Consider the following 26,600-nt stretch of genomic DNA (forward strand, 5'->3'; position numbering starts at 1 on the left):
GAGAGTCGTAACAATTCAAGTTGTTTTATTTCTGCTAATTATTGCCCAGTTATTTTTATTTGATTTTAAGGCGGCTTTATTTATGTATTTATTTTTGTAGCTGCGATGACACTGGAAACTTGATTGAGCATGAACATACAAACTACCAGACCTTTTCTCCTCTCTCCCCTTTCAGCTGTCCCTGGATGTCCGCCTTTTAAGTAGAACAGAGGTGAAAATACACATGTCGGTAACGTTTAGTTTACTCATTTTGTTTTGTTTTAAACATACAGTGCTATGGGAGGTTGGGAGACACTCACCACTTTTCCTGGTGGTCCTGGAGGTCCTTGAACTCCCTTAATGAACAAGCAAAGTATGAATCATCTAATGGTAAATATACAGCATATACAGATATAGATACATATACATACATAGACTGTACTTGGCAAAAAGAAAAGAGAACTAACCTGATCACCTTTCTCTCCTCTCAGCCCCACAGGTCCAGGGGCGCCCTGTTAATGAACACAGATTAATAAAGATCCTGAGCAGCTGACCTTCCTCACTGTTTCTTTCTCCGAAGGCCTCAGTTGAAATGTATAAGAGCGTATTGAAAATCTGTCTCTGTGATAATACAGAAACGTGTGTCTCACATTTCGTCCCTGATCTCCCGGGTCTCCTGGGTCTCCTTTCTCTCCTCGATGTCCAGGCTGACCGGTCAGTCCCTGAGGGGCGGGTCAAGAAAAATATCTGTTGTTGTAACTTGATAGTTTCAATGTATAAAATATTTAAGGTTGGTTATGAAGATGCATCAAAAATACCCTTAGTCCTCTTTCTCCTGGCTTTCCTGGAAGTCCAGACTCCCCCTAATGACAAAGAGGTTTATAACAATATAAGATTCTGACAGTGATGCAGATACACACACACACACACACACACACACACACACAAACACACACACGGATGCTGACATATGCATCAATTGAGACACACGTTCCATTAGAAACTTAAAAGCCTAAAAGGAAAAAAAAGAGTAGATTCAACTTACAGGGACGCCTTCATCTCCCTTCTCTCCCCTCTCACCCTGTAATATAAGTATAAATAATTCACCTTTGTGGGATTACATCTCCAAACATTTCTAACTATGTATGCACAAAGCAAATTCGTTTTTACCTCTAAAATGGCATCATTGGAAAGACATGTATGGTGGGAAGAACAACAAATAAAACTGTTTGGCAGATATCATCATATATATTACTATAGATGTTCCCTATCATCCAAATTCTAAACCATTAATTAACTTGACAGAAATTTGTGAGGATGAAGATTGTTCAGGCTATAGAACATAACAATTACTTAAAAAATGGTGACGTCTTCAACTGTTTTTCTGTCCAACCAAGAAACAACCCAAAACTAACATTAACAATATTTCCAAATAAAAAAAAATCTAAAAGATTTTGATAATAAACTTAAATTTGAAATTTTAATAATATGTAATATAATGTAATATATTTAACTATGGTTTAGATTGTTGAGTGGATGAACTGCTGACACTCAAAGTGCTTTCTTTCATTCTTCTTAGCATCTAATGATGGAGATGTAATCATGGATATTGTCTTTAAAGATTGTAAGATTACATTTGGGAACATCAGTGAATTGTTTGTGCCTGTTCTGTACACTTTCCTAGTTGTTTAGATACAAATCACTGATTTATGTGAAATTCCCATATTATTTAATCCACAACAGAGCTGAACTCCTATACACCACTCTGACCTCTTTCCCAGGAACTCCTGGTTTTCCTGGGATTCCTGGGCGCCCATTCTCCCCCCTCTCTCCTGGTTCGCCTTGGTCTCCCTAAAGAACAGTTCCAAGACCGGTTTAACAATCAAATAAACACAAATAAACAGAAAGGCTAAACAAAACACAGCCTCTCACCTTGGCGCCCGGCCTTCCATTGATACCAGGAAGTCCCTGAGGGAGGAGCACATGTTTTATTAATTTTTAGTTTGAGAGGTTCTGGGGCACGATTTACAGCGACAGATGACACAAGGGACTGTTTCATGAATAATGTATTCTATTGCCAGAGATGTATCACAACAGTTGTAAATGTTATGACTGTGCACTTTGTATTCCTGGTGACTTCTGTGACAACTTACTTTCTCTCCCGGCTCTCCTTTAGGTCCAGCAACACCTGAGCCTCCTGACCCCGGAGACCCCTTAGAGACAGAACAGCAAACGTCATTTGGATATACACACACCATGTAAGGCATAAACACAGTTACATATTTGGGAACATTGTCATCCAGTGGTTCCTCACTTTCTCTCCTCTCTGTCCTGGTTCCCCTTTTTGTCCGCTTAGTCCCTCGGAACCAGGCCGGCCCTGCTCCCCCTGTGGAACGACAGCAAAACAGAGAGAACCCATTAGAGAAAAGCACGGTAGTGGTAATGTATGATGAGTTTCAAATCAAAGTTGGATGTTTTACCTGTTCCCCCTTTTTCCCTGGTAAACCTGGAATCTGCATGATTTGAATAAAACAGTCATGGTTTGTCATTGCCAAGGACATTTAGTGCATATTCAGAATCAAAGGCCAGTTTAATTATTATATGTCATGATTTTTCATGTCTGACTCACACTTCTGCCAGGCTCCCCTCGTGCGCCATCAATTCCCTGGGAACAGGCACGTTCACTTGTTTATTCATCGTGGAAATTCATTACCTCAGATTATGAAACACTGTGTGATGGAATCGTGTTCCTATTGACCCGCTGCCTCTCATGCGATTAGGCTTAATTGAATCAGTCTCACCTTTTCTCCTGGTGGTCCACTGGGCCCTGGTAAACCCTGACGACAAATGGAAAGGTTCGTTCATAAGACTCCCAGTGCATTTGTAACATTCATGTAAAAATGTGAGCCTGTATGAGCACAGTGATGTCATTGGCGAATGGCGATCTTGTCACTCACTCTCTGCCCTGACGTTCCTGGGAGGCCTGGCTTCCCTGGATCCCCCTGAGGACACAGCAATATTCAGATAACAGCACAGAATCTCACTACAAAGACTGTAAATCATAGTATAAGTCAGGACTACTCTACTCACTCTCTCCCCAGTTTCACCAGGGGATCCTCTCTCCCCCTGCAAAGAGAAACATGTCCACATTAAACCAGTATTTCTGCAAGCCGCATGATGTGTGACTTTCACTGTCTTGTCCCACATTTTAACAGGAAGGGCCCTCATCTAGATTGTTTTCACTCACTGTCAACAATACCCATTCTAATTTAAAATATTTCCATATAATGAAAATACAGTAGATGAAAGAAAAAAATGACTTGATATTTTCAGACAAATGCAGTATAATTATTATTATGATTGTGTATTACAGACACACACACACACAAAATCCATATTTGACTGAATCACATCATGACTCACCCTGTCTCCTTTTGAACCAGGCTCACCGGGCTGTCCTCGGTCTCCCTGTCAGAATACACAGAGTGACAGCGTTCGTTCTTCTATTTACACCTAAAAACAGATGTGATTTATTTTCTTACCTTCATCTTACCTTGCTGCCAATTTCTCCTGGAGGCCCACGAGGACCCTGAAACACACGAGGAAAATGCTTTTAACTTAAACGTATGAAATTAGCTAAGGAGCTATTGTTTTCAGTTCTCTTTCATTATGTGTTCATCTCCAAATGATGCATTAGACTTCACCATAGACAGCTGGTGGGATGGTGGACCATAAGCAAAGAAGCTGCACATGTATGTAAGGTTGTGTATACTCTATGTACCTGACCCTGTAACTGTTTTGTAATTGTTAAACCTTATTTGACATAACTAAACTCATGCAATGTAGCCTTATTTTTTTGGTGTGCGAACGACCGTCCTATTACAACAATAGACATACCCTGTCTCCAGGCTCTCCTTGTTTGCCAGGAAGTCCAGGGGACCCTTCAGAAGCGTCACCCTGGAAAATTTCCACAAGAGATTACTCTGAGATAAACACTTTGCCTCACATGCTCTACCTTTTTGTACACTGATTCAGTTGCCAGCTACCTTGTCTCCTTTGCTGCCCTTAAGCCCTGCTGGCCCTGTAGTGCCTTGAGCTCCTGGAAGTCCTGGAGAACCCTGATAATAAAAATGCAATTAGTAAATGCAAAGTACACAGCAACATGCACAAAGGGTTACTATACAAACTGAACGTGTAAGCATATCTCCACTGATTGACAGTGCTTACCGGGGAGCCCTTCTCACCCTTCACAGCCACCCCGCTGCCTACTCCTGGAGGTCCCTGTCAGCAAAGAGAGATAAGTGCTGAGAATCATTATGCTTGCATGCTACTCTGGATATTTTGGGAGTGAGAGGACAAGCTGGTGATGATGTGACTCACCCTCTCTCCTGGGCTGCCCTTTTCTCCCTGCAGAAAGACAGTCAGACAAACAGCACGAGGATAATGAACTTTTTCAAAAACAAACATTTCCTATAATAACCTAGCCCAGAGGTTAACATGGCTCATGTAAAGAATATACACCCAAGTTGATTCATACTATCTGATACTACATACTGTATACAGTAGTATCACAATGTTAAGGCAAACAGATGACAACACAATATAAACAATACTAAATTATTGAAATAAGAACACTCATTATCATTGTTCCATTACTGAACTATTGAAAACTGTCATAGTGCTATCATTGAAAAAGAGTATATGAGCTGTAATACTTACTGTAATACTGTAAATATATAAATAAAAGAGCAACTAAAATCAAAATTGTACATTCAAAATGTAATTGGAACCATTACAATCTCTGCTTCCATGTACATAGAGTAAATTTTTGAGCCCGACCTTGAAGAATTATGTACAGTAAGTACGTAGCTCAATGCTACCACCATGTGTGTCACTGACCAATAACAGTTCCATCATTTCTAAAATCTCTTAAGAAACCTGATGAACACAGGAATCAATGAGGCTGAATGTATGCTGATACAGGGAAGCAAAACAGCATAAATAGGAAGAACTGTCAATGTTTCTTCTGCCATACGGCAAGAAGGAACGGTTTTCATTGTATAATATTACAATAGAAAAGCTGTTACTCTGGCGAATCTGGCTTCATCTGAATAGAGCAGAAGTTAGAAACTGCAGGTTGGGAGACAGCTTGTATTTCCTGTGCGAGTTCTTCATGTGTAGTAACTTCAGATATGATTATGCCCTTCATACAAAATTTGACAAATACTGTAAACAATGCTATTGTCTTTGTTATTGGCCCATTTCTGGCTTTATATGTGGACAGTTTTCATTAAATGTATTTTAGTATTTAGAAGTGAAACTTTTCCACTTTGTCATTATTCTTACATTTTACTTGTTTTCTGCATACATTTCAAAATTAGACAAAATTGACATAAGCAGAGCATCAGGCAAACCTTGATGAAGAGTCCTGGTGTTCCTGGTAGCCCTGGTCGGCCATCCTGACCTGGCACCCCAGCAAATCCAGGAGCGCCTTTGGCCCCATCACTGCCTGGTCGACCTGGATTACCCTTAATTCAAAACATAAACACTGCTCAGCTTACGAAAACGAAGACTCATGACGTTTGGTGAAGTAGTTACTTACAGATGTCCAGGAGTGGTCTGAGCTGGATTTTTAGTTTTGTACTTACCGGTAACCCTGGGGTGCCTGGTTCTCCCTTCCTCCCCGGTAGACCCCCTCCAGGTATGGTTGAGCCTGGTTCACCCTGAACCACCATAAACAGACACTCTTAGCACATCATCTTGGGCTTTTGTTTCTTCTAAACTACACATACAGTACAAACAACTTGTTTAATCAATTAGAAATAAGTATTTAGTTTACCCTCTCCCCTTTATCTCCTTTTGGCCCCTGTGACCCTGGTATGCCTGGTTCACCCTAGAACGATAGAAAAAGATTAGCACTGTGCTTCATAAATAGACATTCATCAAACAACTCTGCAGGTCAGAAGAACAGCTACTCACTGGGTTTCCTCTTATACCAGGCATACCTTGTGAACCCTGTAGAACACAAAAACAACAATATCATGTCAACGCTATGCTAATATGACAATGTGAATGTTTTGTTCCCTTTACTTACTGGCACCCCTGCATTTCCAGGAGAACCTGGACGCCCTGGCAACCCTGGATTTCCATCAAGACCAGGAAAACCCTAAAGAGAAAAAGAAATATTTAGTGCTTTTTTTAATATATGTATATCTGAGCTAGTCCATATGATGTTGGTGTGGCCTCAGTTGTACTCACTCTCTCCCCTTTTTCTCCTTTCACCCTTACTGAGGGGTCAAAAGGGATAGACTGGCCTGGTGGACCAGGGCGTCCTTCAGGGCCTCTGGCCCCATCCCTCCCAGGCAAACCATCACGACCCTACACCACACACATACATATACACATTAAAGTTATGTACTAAAATATTAATGTGAAAAACTATCACATTCCGGACTCTTTTCTAATCTGGTTTTCCAACTACTTCCTTCATCATTTCCAATCTCTTACATTAGAAACTGTTACATAGCAACATTTGTCATGGGAATCCCACAGGGCTCCTCACTTAGTGCTACTGTATTTGTCCATTTACATCAGTGACCTCACCTCAGTCATGTCCAATACCTCAGCTAACGTTTATCTTTCTATAAATCCTTCCAATAGTTTTGAACTCCTTGTTTTCCCAACATTTTAAATATCCTTTTGCATCACTATGACTGATATTAAATGCTTTATTCTATCAGCTTGTGATGAAAATTTACATTGCTTAACCTTTAGTTTTTGTCATTTTGTAATGCTTCCTGTATGCAGGAAAACACGTTTTGTAATGTTTATCTATGTCTTCTTTGCCAATCAAGTTTTGTAAAAGAGAATATGCTTTACCTGAAAAGAAATACATAAAATATAATAAACTAAATACAAATATGCTTGTCATGATCATAATAATTATTGACTCACAGGCTCTCCCTTGCGTCCATCTGCACCATCTCTTCCCCTCTCACCCTGTGAAGTAAAAGAAAAAAGTCACTTTAGTAACAAAAATAATAAAAATTACCGGAAGAATGGTAAAAATTAATTAACATCTGCACTGCACCTTCTCTCCACGATCTCCCTTCTCACCCTAAAAAATGGGAAAGCTTATTTAGAAATCACAGGAAGGAAAAGGAAGTGACAACTGAACCTCATCTGGAGATGAGTCTAATATTTGAGCATGTAGATATAGAGAATAAGTCACCTGAGGGCACTGAGTGGTACACTGCTCTGGAGCAATCTAAACAAAACGACAGATGCATTATGTTGGAATTCGAAAGATTTTTGTCCAATTACTATTTTCTAATATACATTTCTAATTATACATATAATTAGAAGTATTTATTATTTCAAGCTACCGCCATAAAAAAAAAAACTAGCTTTGTGAGGACATTTATTTTTCTTTGGTTCCTTATTATTTCCATTTTTTCTTCTCACCTCTGGTGCTCTGGCAATTCCACAGAGCAAATCGGCAAGATTAGTATGTAATGTGTTCAGCTGTGTTGCATCACGAACATACAGGATATTCTGGGTGCTGCCCGTCACGGCCCGACGCAACTCCTCAGTACCTGCCTGGTCAATACCCACTGCTAACACGGTCACACCTAGTAGACACACACAAAGCAGCAGATTCCTCTCAGTGAAAAGATTTTTGAAGGTGTGTATAGAAGGATTGTTATTGTAAAGTAGAACATTTAGTTAAATAAATAGCTAAATTCAACATTTATTTTTTATTTTCAGATAACAGATTAAAGCTGAAACCCTAATTTACATTCCACAGATTACTAGAGTGCAACAGCTTGTTTGCTGTCTGCTGCAGAACACCTGTAGCTCTGAGATTCAGGACAGGAACAGTGAGGTTGTCAGTAGTTTTTTTATCAGCGATGATGACAACAGCACCAGGGACCCTCGGTCTCCGCCCAGCTGAAGAGGTGAGAAGATACTCTGTGGTGAAAGTCAATGCTTGGCCTGCAGAGGGAGACAAACAACATCAAAACACACACACAACAAGCAGCTGCAAAGAAGAAGGGTGAGTAAGTGCAGACAAAGAGAAAAGAAATCAGACAACGTGCAAAAAGCTGACCAATGTGGTTTCCTGGGCTTTCATCAAAGGGTGTGGACTGGATCTCCTCGAGCAGTGTGTCAGACCTGCTATGGCGATTAAGCAGGAACCACATTTTGGGTCTGTTGCTATATACTACAACACCCATCTGAAACAGGCAGAAAAAAATCATAGAAATATTGTCTGCAAAAATCTTTAAAAACAACGATGAGAGCAGGTTTGGTGAGCTGTCAGCATTGTATCTTTCACTGCCGTGTTTTGAGAGTTTTGAGAGCAGTACTTGTGAGTCCTGGGGTCCAATTGCACCGAGTGACTGTGCTGCACTTTTGAGGAGTTCACGGATGGGTCTTGCAGAGCTAATACGATCACTAGATGCAGGGACCAGAAACACCACATCCAGATGCCCACCCACACACACTGTGGACAGAGAAGTTTGTAAGGATAAGTAAGCGATTAAAAGGCATTTACACTACATGTATGTATCATGTGTTGATGTGTTACCAGTGTGTTCTTCTACAGAGCTCTCTGCTCCTAATGCATTTTCAAAGGTGGGCTGCACACTGAAGTGATATTGACGGCCGAGACGTAGCCCGGTCACCTGGTAGGAACTGGATGAAGCTGGCAGTGAAACAGAATAGCCTCGACCAATATCTGAGAAATGAGAGCAGGTATAATTATAATCCTGCAAGCATGCACATACAAGTCCAAAACACATCAAGTATTAACACATGTAATAAGAGGTTTCACCTGTCGCCTCTCTCCAGCGGAGAATATATCCTCTGACACGTGCAAGTGGAATCCAGCTTAGCTGAACAGAATTTTGGGTAACTTCTGTCACTCGTATAGTTGTGCTAGGTAGTGGTGGAGGGGTGGTGTAGGTACCAGCTGCACACACAGATATTCAGAATCAGCATGACGACCTGTGAGGTTCCAGCTAATATAATTCTTGAGGTGTAAGATCCTATATAGTATAGTTCAAAAGTAAAGTAATGCACGTAATGGTAATTATTTCAATGTCCACTGAGGTGTTAAGTTCAAAAATCGATCCACACTCTTTTGGAGGTTAGGAAAACTTGTGCGAACCTTGAAACAATGTCTGAACATAGGAGGACAGTACTCACGTGTGGTGACTCTGACAGACACAGGCCTTCCCTCTCGGTTTTGAACCAAAGCCTTCACCTGGACCTCATACTGAGCTCCAGGGTCCAGCTGGTCTAAGTCCACTGCCCTCACATCTTCCGCAAACAGCTGACTTCTCTCATCACCACCTACGGCAATACAATGCAACTGCAACAGTGAGTGGTGTAACAATGTCCGGCTGGCATTAAAAATGAATCACAGCAACTTATTTCTAAAAATCTAATCAGACAGACTTGAATGCCACGTGCATATTTTAAGGACACTTTGATTAGTAGTAATTTCATTTCATATAAAACAGTGATTAATCTAAAGATCTGTAACAAGAGTAACAAGAATTAGATCAGAAAACAGGCCACAATAAACCCACCATCTGTTCTTCTCCACGACACACGATAGGCCGTTGCTCCCTGCACACCGACCCAAGTGATTCGGACAACCTCTCCACGGGTCTCTTGGACTTGTAGAGATGTCACAGTTCCAACCACAGACTGATCTGCTTCTGTTAATCAGGATAAAGCCTTATTTACTTATACTGCTGATAGGTTTGTTTTGCATTGAACTATTATTGCTTCCAATTGTCTCCCAAAACACTTACTGGACAACAGCAATTATGTGTATCTTTCAGATTCAGTGTTGTACCTGTTTTGACATTCAGGGTGGTAGGATGTCCCTCTCGAGAGCCACTCAGAGAAGAAACAAACACACTGTATGTTGAATCTGACTTGAGTCCATCAATGGTGAAGGATGTTACACCGGCGGCCACATTAGCAGTTGTTTCATCTCCTACAACAGCATTTCATGGCAGTGAGATGGGAATTGCAGAATTTCAGTCTTTCTTTTTTTAAATATAGACACTGTTGTCTTGTGATGTATATGAGTCAATCTCACAAGTATTAAATGCTAATCATTGCATACCATCATCGCGACGCCAGGTGATCTTATAGCCAGTTGCCCTAGAGGAAGGTGACCATGCTATGCGTATCCTCTGTGATGTGACATCAGTGATGCGAAGTCCAGACACTGATCCACTGGCGGGATTAGTCTGAGAAGACAGAGTCACCACCTCACCAGTGCGCTGACCAACAACAACTGCAACACCAATAACCAGTGCCTGATCTGGTTGCAGGCCATCTATAGTGAAGGCCGTGACTTCTGCTCCTAGAAGACGGGACTGCTCTGCTCCTGCAACGCAAAACATAACGGATCATAAAATCATGCATTTAAAAAATGGCTACAAAATAGAAAACTACATAGAGAAGTAAACCTTCATAGTTAAGTCACTACCTGTTTTTAAAGGATCATGCTATCAGAACTAAAAATCTTCCATGTACCAGATCTACAAAACAACATAATAAGATAGCATTCAAATGCATAAACTTATAAATACATTACGACACATAACACTTACTGTCGCCTTGTCTCCATGTCACCCTGTACCCTGTTGCACCAGTAACACCTGACCAAGCAATTCGAATTCTGCGACTGTTTGCATTTGTCACTCGAAGATTTGTCACTATGCCAGTGGCTTGCTCTGAAATGATGAGAATACATAACCTCATGAAACAAAAATGAAATGTTTGTATTTAAGATGGCAAGTTTGTGATTCACTTCACACAACAACAACAACAAGGAACAAGGTTGTACACCAACTCCATCTTTGGCTCTGAGCTTTATAAAATACTTGTAAATATTTAGCCATATTGATCATTTGTGTAATGTTGCCTTCATTAAGAGGTCCACATGTAATAATGAATGCACAGTATTTGTTCAGCAATCTTTATCTTCTGAGGTACTGAGGCAGATAAATGGAAAGTAACAAGCACAGGTTTCAGGTAAGTTTAAATGTTATGCACAGCACACAGCAGCACATGGTGTCCATGCTTGCCTCACCTGGTTTGATGTAAACAGTCACTGGGTCTCCTTCATTCTCTCTAACGAGTGCTGTGACACTGACACCGTAAGAAACTCCCACAGTTAGGTCTCTGAGGTCAAGGGTTGTCTGGTTTCCAGGAATAGTCCTGATTTCTTCTGTTCCCACTAAAATGAAAAGAAGCATACAGGACGGGTACAGTCGCAATCATCAATCCCTGTACAATAAATATAAAAATAATAAGAGTACTGACTAAAAATGAGTCACTATACCTTCTTCATTCAAGATAATGATACGATACTGTGTAGCCCCAGCTACACCTGTCCAGCCAAGTCTGACAGTACTGCCCAGAGACTCTACCACTCGAAGGTTGGACACTCTCCCCACTGGCTGTTCCTCTGCAACATCAGATGGTTAGAACGGCAACACATTTATGACCCATGTGTCATTTATAAAAGTATTCAGAGTTAAGAGTGCCCCCTGGTTGAGTTGCTGACCTCTGGGTGTGGTGGAGACAGGCGTAGCCTCCTCCCGATCTTCGTACAAGGTGTACAGATTGATGATATAGTCGGTGTTGGGTCGAAGGCCTGTTAGCTCATAGCTGCTAGTGCTTCTAGGAATTGACACACTCTGAACACGACCTCCTGGAAACAGAGCAATAGTCGGTAGGTTCATGTTTACGTTCCCATAATATCAGCATGCACTGTCTAGTAGTTGCAATTTAATAATGTGAAGCTAGAATATAAAATTATAAGATTACATTTCAGTGAAATCGTGTGGTGCTGCAATTACTTTTTTAGGTTTGAGTTTGGTATCGTTAACGGATATCATTGCATTCTGTATTTAAATGTATTTATATTTGTTGATAGTGATAAGTTCTTATGACATGCATATCTGACCGTCTGCCTCCTTCCACTCCAGGCGGTAGCCTTGAGAGGACTGAATTACTCTCCAGGTAAGTCGAATAGAGGAAGGACTGGTGGCTGCTGTTCTGAGGACCTGCTGCTCCTGACTCTCTGAGGAAGATACATTATGTGATCAGTATGGAATCAAATAAAATGTTTCCAAAGAAAACAGAAGAAAAAAAAAAGTTATTTTCATCCATCACTAAAAGAAAAATGTTAAAGGCTGTCCCAACATGACTACAGTTTCAACTAGCTGAAATTTGAGATTTAATTTGAGGCTTAGAGACAACACTCTGTTGTAAAGACATCCTAATTCCAGGGGTGTAAACATTTTACACCCCTGGAATTAGGGGTGCTTCAAGTTCTGGTCTGCTAGTATTTAAGTCACATCCTGATATATCTAACGTAGTGCTGTATGATGTCTTAAGCTGAAGGCAAACTGTTACAAGACTGATGTGAAGATAACTGCTGAGAGCGCAACTGCCTTCACCTGCCATTACATTACGTGTAGTGAAGATCCAGTGATCACAAGTACTTGCCAAGACTTTGGTGTTGTTATGTTTAGGGCTCAGGAATCGATTGTGAAATGATAAAACTAAAAGCACTGTGTTGAACAGATGCCAGCACTCTTGTATTGACATTTTAACAAATTACATTTCACAACCAGAGTTTTGCATGTCAAACACATTACCACACATTTGCCCACAGGCTGCAAGTGGACTCAGTTCATAAAGTAGCTCCACAACACTGTACGTGACTGTAAATCATAAATCGTTGCTTGTCACTCTGATACAGGTAAAAAGTCCCATAGCTTAGTAATCACTGATGTCTTAGTAACATATTACATAGAGCATTTTGCTCCACAATACATTATTTTGCATGAATGTCTATATTTTGTATCTATTTAAAATGTGGATTGAGTCACACTAGTGTTAATATGTTGTTTACACTGGACAGGATAGTAGAAACCTTAATAGTATGAATGTATTAATAATATAACTGTAAATGTAGACAGTGGTTTAATTTAGTGTGATCTGTACTGACTGAAGAGTAATGCTTTCCTGATGAGAAGGAACAGACAAGTCATCACAAACCACAGACACAAACAGTTGTAGCTCTGCTCGTTTACATAGGAACAAACTGTAGAGAAACAAGCTCATGTGAAGTTTAACTTACTGTGGTGTACAGAATGTAGACTATTGTATACATATAACTTCTTTGATAGCAGAGCTTGAGCACACAAAGATCTTTCATCCTTCATTTCTGTACAGTATAGAAATGCGGTGACTCATCCTTCATTCAAATTACACTGGTCCAACTTAAGTGATGCCATCTGAGTTTTACTCACGAGATTCAAACGGAGCATGTTAAATAGAGACACACAGCTAGCAGTCCTGTAGCAGTCAGAATACAACAGAAGCCAGTCAAGTGTTTTGGTACTATATGTGTGTAACTGTGATTTTCGAGATGGAAAAAGGTGCAGAGAACACAGAAAAATGTTCAGATAGCCGAGAATGACATGTTCCATGTTGTGGTGAGCTACTGAAACTACACCCACCTATCTTAAACCTGGCAGGGGCTCCAGGGCCCTCAGTGTTTCCCTCATACAGTGGGATGATAGTGACGATGTACTCAACATCCTGCTGCAGTCTGGACAATACATAATAGGCACGGTCACCAGGAACCTCCACAGTCTCGACATTTCGACCTTTGCGGATAGAAAAACAAAAATGATAATGTATGCAAATCTGGAGAGTCAAGCCATAGCTGAAGTGAAATATGATGATGTGTTTGATGCAGTCTGCTTTGTCCTGACCTGTAAAAGGTCCCCATACTAGACGGTATGCCCGTGCACCACTGACGCCTTTCCACGTCAAACGAACATTGCCCTCTGACTCAGTGTCCACTGAAAACTCCTGCACTGCCTCAAGGCGCACTGACACATGCAAAAACATGAACCCACACACACTCAGAATAACATTTGCTAATTAATTGAATATACCACACAATTATTATACAGTTTACTTTTACTGTATCAAACACTTGCTATTTTATTCCTTCCATTTTAAAATGTATTAAGTATTTGTTATCATACCAGTACGAAAGGTATTAATAAGGTGCTACAGGGGGGACTCACGTGTGCGGGCATTGAGGATGGACGGGGAGGCAGAGTTTCGGGGAAACAGTGGGTAGAGGCTGATAACATACTCTGTGTCAGGCTGAAGAGACTCCAAGGTGAGAGAGGTGGAGTCTGCAGACAGAGACTGTTCCAACAGCTGAGTTGCGGGCTGACCTGCTCTTCCAACCAGGACAAATAGACACGGAGGGCATGCAAAGGACCAATTAGTGCTCTGAAAGCAATCACAAATTATACTATACAGAAAGTCATCAGACAAATTAGCTGTCAACAAGCGGCACAAAATATGGGACATGTCCTCACTTAATTGAATTCAGAACACAATGTGTGACTTTGGCAGTGTGCCAACTGCAAAGAAATAGACAAATACTCTCTTACAAATTCAGTGGGCTTGGTAAAGACTGAGGTTTCCAAAAGAGAGGCTGTGTCTGTATTGTGTTGGTGTCCTGTGTGTGCTTGGGCAGCTGCCTGTATCTGTCTCGTTCGTTCGAATTATTAGAGTGAAAAGGTACACACTTGCTGAAACAGGTAGAAACATCACACCTCTCAACACAGGATACACATTGGCCTCATTTAAATAGCCTCATAAAAACGTGCCAGCTTAACTAGTCAAAAGAGGAGCTCCGTGTGAGACTGGCACTCCTGCCACATGTTCAGTGGGAGAAACCATTTCTATCAGCCCTGAGGGGCCACTTTTCTCAACTGAATCAGACATCTTCACACTGTTATGATCTATGCCACACCCTGCCTCTAGAAAATGTAAGGAGAACATTACTGAGGATCCGTGACATACAGTAACTAAAGGTTCCCTCTATCTTATTTGGACACTAGTGATGGAAAAATATATTTGATACTTCAGATAATGATAATGCAGTAAAAATCCTTAACTGACAGTGAGCGCCTGAGGGAGTTAGGGTGTTAGAGAGGCGATGATCACCCCGTTCAGCCTTGACTGCTTTACATTCTCGACATGTTTCCAACTTGCCACCAACAGGTTAATTGTTATTTCTTACTGTACTACTTCCTGTGCTCCTTTATTTTACTGTAATCGTTCATTCTGATAAAATTTGTTGGCGTGACAAGATAATCTTTTCACAACAGGAAACACACAATTACTTGGTTTCAATTTTTTAATTTCCTGTAAAGAGAATATATTACTAATATCTTGTAATTGTTACAAAAAAAAAAAAAAAAAAACAGAAAAAGGAGATACAATAGATAGAGATAAACCTAAAAACTGAAAAAGATGTATGTGCCTGACCTCGTGGTCCATAGGTAAGCCTGTAGCCCTGTACGGGAGTGGAAGGCTGATTCCAACCCAGAGACAGAGAGAAAAAGCCTGCCTGGATCAGACGCAGGCTGGAGACACCCGGCAAGGCTCCTGTGTGGAGAGAAAACAAGACATTTCAGGTGTATGTTGGGTATAATTCAAAATTACTGATATGGTTTTGTGTGAGAAAGGTTGACTGTCTGACTCCTCCACTTTCTCCTCACTTGTTCTTTGCTTGGCAGATGTAGACTCGCCCACACTATTAGGGTATTGGGCGATGATAGTCACCAGGTAGTCTGTGCCTGACCTCAGGTCTTGCGCATTATAGGTCCTCTCACTGGCAGAGACAGTGTCCTGCAGGATGAAAGAGAGGTTATCTCTTTAAATAAACAAGCATTAAAGACGTTTTTGCAGTGAAGTTAAGTGAAAAACTCAAATACGTGGCTGAACTGTGGCATTCTTTTATCATCATAATGTCTGCCAGGGTACACAGAAGGGAATTTCACTCTTTGCTCTGCCAAATTTTAATCTTTACAGCATCTGTACAAGATCCACCCATCAGACATGTTTATACTCAGCCTGAAGCAGGATTGACTGCAATAAATAATTTCAGAAGAGATCGTATCATTTCAGCAGCTGGACTTGCCTGACGCAGTTCCGCTGAAATAGGCTGACCCAGGCCAGAGAGCGGCACATACTGGACTGCATAGCCACTCACAGGGCCCCCTGCAGGACTCCAGCGAAACCTGAGTGAATCAGACGTCTGTCCTATAAACTGAATGTTAGATGGACCAGAAAATGCCTCTGAGAGAAGCAGAGGGGAGAGTAGACGAGAGGATGTAGGATAAAAGAGGAGACGTGGATTAAATGGAAGTTTACAGTCAGATATAATAGAGACTTTAGTATATGTGTGTTAAGCTATGCTAGTTAAAACACATACCGTCACTGGCATAGACGCCTCCTGCTTTTGAACACACTCGGGGGCTCACAAGAGGAAGAAGTGTGTTCAGCAGTTTGAAGTCCCCAACAAAGGAGGTGAAATCACGGCTGGGCTGGGAGGAGATCAGAGCTAATTCATTTCTGTCTGCGCTCTTTATACCTAACAAAGACAAAACATTGGCAAAGTAAAAAACAAATCACAGTTGGGTAATAAGCATATCTCAAACTACTCTGAGCAAAACAGGAGAAACTGCAGACGAGACACCCACCAACTGCAAAAACATGCACCCCTTGACTGCGCAGCTTCTGCGCCGGTTCATCCACGTTGTCCTGCGACTTCCCATCTGTGATCAGGATAGTGATCTGAAAGTTGAGGAGGACCAACATGTAGGATTAACAAACAAGAAGTGCAATGCAGTTACTGTTTATTATGAAAACTTGTAGAGTCGTGGCTGCTCCTCAAACCTTTGGGACATCTCGACTGGAAGCAGGGTTGAAGAAGTTATCCGAGACGAACTTGAGACCAGCACCTGTGCGTGTATTTCCACCCTTATAGTTTAGATTCTGTATGGCATTGACCAGCTCAGTGCCGTTCAGGTAGGTAGTGAAGGTAAATTCAACCCTGGACGGAGACAAAAGTATATGAATTCCGCACTTCAAGTAAAATGTAATGGCGTACAGATTAATGATGTGATGTTAATTTTAATATTCAGTCACCTGGAGGTGTCGCTGTACTGTATGGCCCCAAACCGTATCCCTGACTGGCTGACAGAGCTGGCAAATGGCTTAACGATACCGGCCATAAATCCCTTCACCTGCAAGAAGTTAGGTCGGCCAATACTGGACGATCCATCAACAAGGAAAACAATATCTGCTGCTCGGGCATTATTACATCTTCCTGCAGGGTGATAAAAGATGCACATGAGCACATTAATCCTGAATCTTTGGAATCTTTGGATTGGATCTACATTGCTTATGGATTTTACCCTGAGATTCTGCCTGTTGTGTGCAGAAGAGCAGCACCGTCACAATGAAAACCCAGCTCCACATCTTCACAATCTGGACACAAAGAGGGCAGTTACATTATATATATCATACATTAGTTATATTCGGTCTGCCAGTCTCATCCTTTGAATTGAGTTTGCTTATTTCAAATAGCAAACAGTGAAGCTTCATAAGTCTGCTTTAGGTCGAGGTTCTCTTTGCATGTTACAGTTTGATGTGACTGAAGTTTTCCATTGCAGAAGCACTCTGAATGAATAATTACGTAAAGAATACATAACACATAAGCTTTTAAATCATTAGCTTGTTGTTGATCAATCTCAGCGCCTTGTAAGCCTACACTGACATAACAAGGATTTCTATGATAAACTGTTAAAAATCAAATTTACAATGTTTGCTGCAATTTGTGCACAAATATTACTGAACAGTACAGTGTGAAAATAAGAAGAAAAATGCATAAACAAACAGGCTACTGCAGATGACCTACTCCACTCTCTGACTCAAAACACCTTACTTCATTAAATGAATAAGTATTTATTATTATTATTATTATTATTATATTATTTATGTTTGTTTAACCTGTCAACAGATGTTTTTGGCCACACTGCCTTCTAAAAGTCCTGAATCTCTCAATAATCGTGATCGACCCACAGATGGCAGTTTTTCTCTGGGTGAAGCTTTGTTAAGAAACAAATGGGGTAGGAAAGCAGTTACTGTGCTTGTTGATCAGACACAGCTGAAATGACAAGATACCGCACGATTCAAACCAAAGAGACAGCTGGTCCTAACATGCATTGAAACAGATCTTGAAAGCAGTTACGATTATCATCCATCACTCATCACCCATCACATGAATTTGATTTAACACTATATAGGGATCCTTCAGGTGTTTGCAGATTAGCGGTATTTATATGTATAATATATATAAATATATGATACATCTAACCAAAATGTCACTGTGAAAATTGACACAGGGCGATATGGTAATCTTTGGTTCCCATATATCTGGAATGCAGATGCAAGATTTTTATAGACGGTGCCAAATTAAAAATTACAACTGATCTTATCTATCCCTTGTTTTTTTTTAACTATCAGTGTGTCCAACCTTATCTCACAATAACGAATCACTTTTAGTTAACACCTTTCATCAGGTGAGAGAAATCCCTGTTGGAGCACTTCTTTTCTCAACAAACTCATTTCACACTCACCTTTTTACGGAGGTGATGCATGACACTGAGGACCCTGCAAATAGCTGACAGATGTTGAGCCAAAGATCTGCTCTCTGATCTACTCTGTAGAGCCACACTAGGTAAAGTAAACAGTGGTGGACGAAAGAAACCGCAAAATTTAATGGAACCAAATGTCAGATCAGCAGGACAACAGCATAAAGAAAGCCCTTTATGAGTCTGCAAGCTGATGTGGAGTTTGGTCGTTTTCATTGCTTGGCATTTTGTTAAAATGTCGACCAGATCCAGACTGACTGCCCCACATCAGAACTCGCCCACATGAAAGACAGCTGCAAATGATACAAGCTGGATGTTCACAGAAAACAGGAAACAAACATTTTTCTTCGAGTACTTTGAGTTCCGAAGTGTAAAAAGAATTACACTTCCGCCATCATTAGAAATTATATAAATAGACTCAGTGTTTTGTCCTTTGTGGGAATATTGTTGGGGTTCCCAGCAGCTGAATGGTTTAGGCATATACAGTACTGTACCACATAACTACAACATCCATGTTTGGATGCAGATGTAGACCTTTGCTGTGACTCATACCCCTGTCTTTCCTCTTTCCTGTCTGCCTCTGTACTATATGTTTTCCAGTGAATGTGAATTTCTGAAAATATAATGTTTAGGAATTGTTCAAAAATGTTCTTGCTGAATTAACTGAAGCACCACTCTCATATACGACATGTACGGTAAGTGTACTGTAAGGCTAAAGCTAATAGTGAATTAGTTTGGTTTAACACAATCACTGTAAACAGAGGGAAACAAAAAAGTATATAAACTTTAATATTTTAAAACTTAAATAACTGTTTCATTTTCCTGCATGGAATTTAAAGAAACAACATTTGCTTCTGGTTTTATTATGTAGGCCAATTGTTGAGACCACAGTCTACATGTTCAGACTTTTTTGAGCAGCTATATCTTGGCTAACTAAACAGATAGTAACTAAAAAGGCAGTACTTATTTGTGGGTTATTAAAAACACCCACACATCCCTGCAGGTGTCAGTAAGAAAAACTAAGAAGAGATTTCTCTCAATTATATTCCTGCAACTCCCACAACTCTATTTTTAGGCCTTAGCCTTTTTGTACATACAATCCCGCTGGTATACAGTTTATTCATATAATTACTGAAATAAGTCAATGGCTAGACCGTGTGCCAGCTGTGCGAGTGAACTACTTCTTTTCTTAAACATTTTTATTACAGCCTATGTGAAGATATTCATCTCATTTATATTAAATACATTCCTAAGGTGACCTACTCGGCACCTGGAATTTTAAGAGCATGAAGTAACTGGCTCATGGGTAGGGCCACACCCCACTATTGCCAGCTCAGAATTAAATCAAACACAAAGGTTAAGAGGTCAATGACACAGTAGGAAACTGGTGGTCACAGCCATCCTCAAAAGGAATTAAGTTGTGAGAAAACTACCCAACCCCAACAGCATTGACAGAAAAAGCAGTTTCCGAAACAGCAAACAGAGATTAGGTCTCATCCGAGAGCTTCTGGTGGAAGTTGTGCAGAGGCTGGGCTGTGATTTCTAAAAGCTCAGCTCAGGCAGGATCACCAACTTGTGATTTAGTACAGATGCCATTCTCCCAGGGGGGTGGCGGCCCACAGCTACTGCAATGTGACAGGTCTCTCAGCATAACATGAGTGCAGCGACAGTGAGTGGCACAAGTAGGCAAGAGACTAGAGGGGTCAAAGGAGGCTGGGGTGTCACAGTAAATTACCCAAGTCGCCTGCAAATTTGCTCACACACCAATATTTGGTAGCAACAAGCTGTGGTAGCAAGAACAGAACTCTGAGGCTGTGTGAGACTCAAAAACGATCACATCACCCTTGATGTCAAGCTTCAGGTCAATTACAGTATCACTCACATCTGCCTGTAATGGACTCAGTCAGTTTCTTCATCCAAAACAAACAAAACCACTGAAAACATCAGCTTTTGAAAGTCTTACATGACCCTTTGTTGGAATACATTTCAAAAGGCGCACAGAAAAGAAGCATCCTGCTATTAAAGCATTTCACAAGCCTTGTATAACTATTAACATATGCCAGATGGCCTAAATCAGGAGAATGACTGCATTCATCAAATGCTTATCCTTTTTATTCAAAGACATGAATGAACATAGTCACCTCCTGGCTCATATTTAGTGCAATCCAATATAAACACAGTTCAAGAACTGTTTCAACTAGTAAAATCATGCAGATACTGACTCAAAATAAAGGTCTGGCTGCATAATTTCTATTATTCTATTACTACTAATAAAATTGTTTACATTTTAATAAAATAAAGGTTAAACACAGGAAAATAAAGCAGCACTCTTCTTGATGGAAATCAAAGTTATGGGAACAGAAAAATGTTCCTTCCACCACACAGTAAGCAGCAGCAGCCCTCCATAGATGAGAAATTTGGAATCAGTCCAGGCCATTTGCTTCCACAGTTGCACGCCAAAAGGCAAGAATGGCTGCAGCGATGCAATGAATAAAAAGATGAGAGAGAAGGAGGGAGGGCGAAAGCCAGGCGGGGAGGAAGAGTCTAATCAGTCTTGCAAGAAGTATTTGAAACTTTTTTTTTATTTTTAAATCCAGACATGACAATTTCTATTACTGGGTGAACCAACCCGCAGTAAAGGCATGGATGCTCTCAGAAGTGGAACAGACAATTGAAACAAATGCAGATGGAAAGGCTGAGGAGGAAGAGGAGGAGGAAGATTGGCTTTCTCTGTGCAGCATAGTGGTTTATAGCAGGAGTAAAAAATGCCCTCTCGTGTGCCTGGTTTAGTTTTGGTCGGGATTCTGGCTCCAAGTGTTTTAAACAAGTTGGAACTGTTTTATCAGGAATCATGAATATGCATTTCACAGTCCAGTGAGAGCAGCTGAAGCTGCTACTGTGCTTTAAATGATAAAATGCCACTGTGGAGGAATTTTAAAAATGTGTGCTTCAAAAATGTAATTCCTGTCAAAGATAACCCCCTAGCTTCCTGCTCATAGATGTAATGTAGACGTTCTCTTTTAGCTTTCACACCAGTCTGTATCTGTTTATTACAGTTGAAGTCAGATTTCCCTCTCACTAAATGAGTTCAGCTGAGGTAAACATGCTTGTACACTCCCTGTAGTTCTGTGTAATAAAGACTAACAGTGATTTAAGGAAATTAAAGGAGTCATTAAAGGGGGCATTTGTAAAAGCACTGCAGTGGTTTTTAGTCTCATCACTCAGAGGAATCTGTGAGATTCTGATATTTTGTTTCAATTAAATATCAGAAACGGAGAAAAGTAGGTGATCAGCTTTAATCTTGACCAGTCTTGTTCAAAGTCTCAACTTTTGCTGCAGGGAGCTGGGCTAAGTGGTGGTGTAGTACAATTCAGACAACTGCTCCATATGTAGGCTGCTCTACCTACAGACCAGACTTCAAGTCTCACTTCACATGCTTACATGTAGAATAAATCAATACCCAAAGTGGGATCCCTCCATGTGTGACACTGCAGAACCTTGATTCTGTTTAGTTTTACTATCTATTGAAGAAATGCAAATAGTTCTTACAGCTCTAATTTCCCCCCCACAGACCCCGGCGCACCCCCTCATTCAGCCGCCGCCGCCTCATCTTACCTGTGGATCTCTGCAGCGTGCACCGGGCCACAGCCTGTCGCTCCGCACCTCTCCACCTATGGCATATCCAGCCTTAAGTGCCCTCGCAGTAGGATTCACAGTCCCCGATGTCCAGTGTCAGAGCTTCATCGAGCGCAAGGCAGCTCCACGGTGCGCATCCACGACAGCTCAGTGATTGAGCTAATGTCGCTGCATCCCTGCAGGAGACTGTCAGGACTGCACGAGCTATTTCTGATTCCCGAGGCTTCCTCGCTCAGCGAAGGCTGAGCTCGAGCAAAAGTCCAGACTTGTTCGGATGCCTGAAGGGGAGTCCTGAGCTTAAGCTTTCCCTTTCTGACTGTTTTTTTTCACTGCCTCTTGTCCCTCCTGCTTCTGCTTGCAAGGAAACCCAAGCAACCATGTGAAGCTGCAACGTTTCCCTGATAATTATGTGATTTATTGATTTATTTATTTATTTTTGGAACCTCCTGGGAAAGACCTGACAGAGTAAACACAGCACCAGGGAGAGGGATATCTGCCAAGGGTGGCACCTTCTTGCTGAAGTAGACCCACTTGGTAATAGCCCCCTCAGCACCTCACTTAGAGAGGGGGGGTGTAGTGCAGTTTGGAGAGATAACATACAGCAGCTGATTTATAGAGATGATCCTGGTGCTGGGTAGGTTTCCGGAAACAAACACACTAAAAAAAAAAGTCATGCCGTTGACCGCAGTCATAGCAGGATAGCAGACCGATTGGTCATACACACTGAGAAATGTGCCCAAGATTTACACAAACCACAAAAACACAGTGTCCGAGTCCTGCCATTTCCTGCATATTTCCATTAGTATGAGACGTATGAAAAATATCAATGTTTAAGACGTTGTTTTTTGCACGGCCTATACTATCCAATCAAAAATCAGTTTTCTGGGGAAAATGTATCTGTACATCGCTGTTCATAAAAATATCAGTCTAATAGAGTCAGTCAACAGACACTCCCCGATTCTCTTATCTTCTTGCCAAAAGCTGTCACCCCACCAGACTCTCTGAGGCTCAACCTCTGTAATTTACATCAACACAAATTACACTCCTCACCATTCTTTGCAGAGCAGCTTCCCACTGTTACCTCTTATTAGAGTGTTATTTACTGTTCCCATAGCAAGGAGAGCACAGCCCTGTTCTAGCCACAGTGGTGGTACAGTTTCAGCATTTATATTCTTACCATATTGTTCTTATTATGCATGTTTTGAGGTGGTGGTTATGATTTTGATTCTGCCTTTCTTACCCCTCCATGGTGATGGTGTTGATGTTCTCTGTGTGAGTGCACTTGTGCCCTTACTTTGTACTGTACGTCAGAGGAGGAGCTGAAATGATGCCAAGTGGCAGTAATGTAAAGTTTCATATATTTTGTCGATCATGCATGTTTTATTCCCTCATTTCAAAACTACTGCTCCTCAACAACACACTTTCTGTGCTGTACTTTTACAGAGAGATAGAAGTTAGAGTAAACAGCGGGGCAGCTAGACAGAGGGCTAAGGAAATCTGTGCAAGGCAGATGTGTTGTGCAGAGATGTGGATCTTTTGAACCAGCCAAACTGAAACCATAACCATGCTGCACTAATAAAAACACATTCCAGCTCTAGAATATATGTGTTCCTGACGTTGCTTCTTAGCATATGTTAGTTAGGAACAATAGAGACAAGATGACTTGTGGTCTGAACTGCTTTAATTTGCACTTTGCACACAGTTTCCCACCTTAAAAGTTTCTTCTTCACAAATTCTCGTGACATCCCTGCATTTTAATCATAACCAGGCTGCAACAGTTAACGGCCTAAAGGAGTTGAAGACAAGTTTGTGATTCAAAAGCATTTGGCTTGAATTTTCAGACCTGCCTAAATTCTCAGACTGGTGTCGTATAACTGATGACCTCTTCCTTTGAGCCAGACAGCCACCCTAACCACAACTGTGTTAATGGATTTGTTAAAGCGTTAGAGTAAAGCGTTTTTCAATTACCTCTTGGTAGGATTAGGGTTAGATAGTAGTGAGGATTTGGCTTGGTGGATGTGAACCAGGGTGTTTGCTAAAAAATGAACTTGCCTCAGCAAATCCACACCCCAAAAAGATCTTTGTTACACAATATTACTTGACAGATGTACCAGGTGAAGACGCCAATGAAGAGATGTCATAACGCATCCACCAAACTCAGCAGTGAGCCATGTCATGTCAGTATTACAGTTCATCTGGAGACACAGGCAGTAGGACCCAGTGAAGGCACAGAGAAAAAAAAAAGATGAGCAGCAGAAGGCGTAGCTTACATCTTGTTGTAACAATTTCAATTTCAGTTCTGCTAGAGAGTTACTGTCAATCAACAGGTGTGAACATGTATTTATGAGAGAATGGGTGGTTACTTTAGAAAAAGATCAATCATCATTTAATTGTTCTATTTGTCAGATTCACTAATGAACCTCACCTACTTTAGAACAGTCTCGTCTTCTTGTGTCTGTGTTGAGGAAAAAAAATCGTCTAATTCTTTCCATGACGTCAAATGAAGACTTCTGGCTATTCCAAGAAGAAAACGCTTAATTCGGTTAGAAAGATGTTATGTTAGGTACATTTTGCTTATTTGTGTTATTTTCCAGCCGGAGACAGGCCTTCAGCTCTTTGTTTTGTGATGGACACTGATCTCTCCATTCTTTCTTCTTCCCCACTGCTCCACATATCTACCTGCTTTAACTGGATTTAGTGACGGATGACAACATGGAGGAGCTTCATAAACATACTATTGTGTGAGCGGATTTGATGTTTTTTTTTTTCTGCACAGGTCTGAGTGCCAACTGGTGACAAGAGACAAATCCTCTTATGTTTTCGCTGTCTGAGATCGGCCCAAAGCTCAGATTGTGTGTTTGCTTTGATTTACCTTTACGAACAATTAGGTCTCGCCTACAGCAGTTTTTCTTTTTTTTTTTTTTTTGCTGCAGGGATTTGAAGGAGGGACGGTGTAGCTCATCACAAGGCTGGAATTCATCAGCCTTCACCTGGTAGTTGAACAGGCAGGTTCTCTTGTTTTGACCCTCAATGGCCTGCAGCTTTCTCTTCAAATACCTCCTGTCCAGGTGACAAATAGTGCAGTGACCGGCTTTCATTTGTCCCTCCTTTATGTGATTTAGATAATATAATAAGATAATATAATAAGAAAGAGAAGGAAAACAAACCTGAAATCTGACTTCAACTGTAATAAACAGATACAGACTGGTGTGAAAGCTAAAAGAGAACGTCTACATTACATCTATGAGCAGGAAGCTAGGGGGTTATCTTTGACAGGAATTACATTTTTGAAGCACACATTTTTAAAATTCCCCCACAGTGGCATTTTATCATTTAAAGCACAGTAGCAGCTTCAGCTGCTCTCACTGGACTGTGAAATGCATATTCATTATTCCTGATAAAACAGTTCCAACTTGTTTAAAACACTTGGAGCCAGAATCCCGACCAAAACTAAACCAGGCACACGTATTTAGTTAAAACTCTTTTTTTTCTCTCGAAACTTACCTTTCAGCATTTTCTGACAATGTTATTTAGTTGAGATTATTTCTTCTTAATTAATTATAAATGTAATTAGTCTAACATTTCACAAAACGTTCTTGTCTTTCAGTGTTGCATGATTCATAGCAATTAATTAAACATATAAAAAGTGATATGTTAAACTATGGTTTTTCTTTCAAAATTGCAGGATGATTTTTAATTGTTTCTAGTTTAAACTGATTTTGTCCTCCCTCATCAGCAAAAGAAACACCCTGAGACAACCGGCTTTAGCTGTATTGTTCAACGACACAGCAGTGAGTAGACGTGAGTCTTCTTTTAGTCCTACAGAAGAGGAGTGACAACAGTGGAAACGTTTCCAATTTAATTTCATTAACTGCATTTGAAAAAGTACATTAAAACTGCCTTCAAGAAACGCTCAACTTGACATCTTGCTGGTCTGAATACAAATAAAGTCACAGTACTAACAGGAAGTGGAAGTAAAATGAGGAGTATACGCACGTCTTCTAGTAACTAAGATTTTAAACAATATCATTAGGCATCAGGAAACATGCTGTCACTACAAAATAAATATCTAAATGTCCATGACCTCTGATTTCTGGCCTGTTACAGTTCATTTACTGTAACATCTTGACTTCCACATCTCTGACTCCCCACCGTGTCCCCTCTGACCTGCACTGCGAGGACTAGACAGGACTCTGCAGCTGATTTTATTACTAAGTTTCTAATTACAGACTCGTAACATGTTTGAACAAACTGATGTACATAATAGCACCGTCTCTGGTGATTCACCAGTTTGGCTTGGAGGTTCATTTCCTCTGTAATAACACTGTTCTTTGCTGGAAAATCTGACATGTTAGGATTTAAACCTCTGGATCAAATGGATGTGATGTGTGATGTGAGTTGTTCACATCC

At 40.8% G+C, this 26,600-nt stretch overlaps 1 protein-coding gene across 3 annotated transcripts in view; it reads right to left on the bottom strand.

Annotated features, from left to right (window-relative positions):
* The window catches only part of col7a1 (collagen, type VII, alpha 1), a 51,577-nt gene extending 29,165 nt beyond the window's left edge, over positions 1-22,412 (bottom strand). For all 3 annotated transcript variants that reach the window (XM_026348941.1, XM_026348942.1, XM_026348940.1), the window contains exons 1-57: positions 22,170-22,412; positions 17,316-17,388; positions 17,047-17,227; positions 16,795-16,951; positions 16,599-16,692; positions 16,331-16,489; positions 16,037-16,194; positions 15,615-15,744; positions 15,382-15,501; positions 14,121-14,276; positions 13,800-13,919; positions 13,542-13,691; positions 11,978-12,094; positions 11,576-11,722; positions 11,351-11,476; positions 11,099-11,245; positions 10,617-10,739; positions 10,124-10,390; positions 9,848-9,991; positions 9,576-9,707; positions 9,190-9,336; positions 8,816-8,953; positions 8,570-8,719; positions 8,349-8,485; positions 8,090-8,216; positions 7,831-7,974; positions 7,444-7,610; positions 7,211-7,246; positions 7,070-7,096; positions 6,934-6,978; positions 6,238-6,357; positions 6,074-6,145; positions 5,959-5,994; positions 5,819-5,872; positions 5,628-5,702; positions 5,394-5,507; positions 4,360-4,386; positions 4,207-4,260; positions 4,026-4,097; positions 3,877-3,936; positions 3,533-3,568; positions 3,403-3,447; positions 3,070-3,105; positions 2,937-2,981; positions 2,781-2,816; positions 2,609-2,644; positions 2,460-2,492; positions 2,294-2,365; positions 2,133-2,192; positions 1,912-1,947; positions 1,750-1,830; positions 1,025-1,060; positions 798-842; positions 630-701; positions 447-491; positions 300-335; positions 152-193 (exon numbers count right to left, since the gene is read on the bottom strand). In XM_026348941.1, the coding sequence (XP_026204726.1) occupies positions 152-193; positions 300-335; positions 447-491; positions 630-701; positions 798-842; positions 1,025-1,060; positions 1,750-1,830; positions 1,912-1,947; positions 2,133-2,192; positions 2,294-2,365; positions 2,460-2,492; positions 2,609-2,644; positions 2,781-2,816; positions 2,937-2,981; positions 3,070-3,105; positions 3,403-3,447; positions 3,533-3,568; positions 3,877-3,936; positions 4,026-4,097; positions 4,207-4,260; positions 4,360-4,386; positions 5,394-5,507; positions 5,628-5,702; positions 5,819-5,872; positions 5,959-5,994; positions 6,074-6,145; positions 6,238-6,357; positions 6,934-6,978; positions 7,070-7,096; positions 7,211-7,246; positions 7,444-7,610; positions 7,831-7,974; positions 8,090-8,216; positions 8,349-8,485; positions 8,570-8,719; positions 8,816-8,953; positions 9,190-9,336; positions 9,576-9,707; positions 9,848-9,991; positions 10,124-10,390; positions 10,617-10,739; positions 11,099-11,245; positions 11,351-11,476; positions 11,576-11,722; positions 11,978-12,094; positions 13,542-13,691; positions 13,800-13,919; positions 14,121-14,276; positions 15,382-15,501; positions 15,615-15,744; positions 16,037-16,194; positions 16,331-16,489; positions 16,599-16,692; positions 16,795-16,951; positions 17,047-17,227; positions 17,316-17,379 (5,286 nt within the window). In that variant the 5' untranslated portion in view covers positions 17,380-17,388; positions 22,170-22,412. The remainder of the gene's footprint in view (positions 1-151; positions 194-299; positions 336-446; positions 492-629; positions 702-797; positions 843-1,024; positions 1,061-1,749; positions 1,831-1,911; positions 1,948-2,132; positions 2,193-2,293; positions 2,366-2,459; positions 2,493-2,608; positions 2,645-2,780; positions 2,817-2,936; positions 2,982-3,069; positions 3,106-3,402; positions 3,448-3,532; positions 3,569-3,876; positions 3,937-4,025; positions 4,098-4,206; positions 4,261-4,359; positions 4,387-5,393; positions 5,508-5,627; positions 5,703-5,818; positions 5,873-5,958; positions 5,995-6,073; positions 6,146-6,237; positions 6,358-6,933; positions 6,979-7,069; positions 7,097-7,210; positions 7,247-7,443; positions 7,611-7,830; positions 7,975-8,089; positions 8,217-8,348; positions 8,486-8,569; positions 8,720-8,815; positions 8,954-9,189; positions 9,337-9,575; positions 9,708-9,847; positions 9,992-10,123; positions 10,391-10,616; positions 10,740-11,098; positions 11,246-11,350; positions 11,477-11,575; positions 11,723-11,977; positions 12,095-13,541; positions 13,692-13,799; positions 13,920-14,120; positions 14,277-15,381; positions 15,502-15,614; positions 15,745-16,036; positions 16,195-16,330; positions 16,490-16,598; positions 16,693-16,794; positions 16,952-17,046; positions 17,228-17,315; positions 17,389-22,169) is intronic.
* Between the last annotated feature and the right edge of the window lie 4,188 nt (positions 22,413-26,600).

This window comes from Anabas testudineus, chromosome 5 (assembly GCF_900324465.2).
Source record: "Anabas testudineus chromosome 5, fAnaTes1.2, whole genome shotgun sequence".
NCBI classification, from domain to species: Eukaryota; Metazoa; Chordata; class Actinopteri; order Anabantiformes; family Anabantidae; genus Anabas; species Anabas testudineus.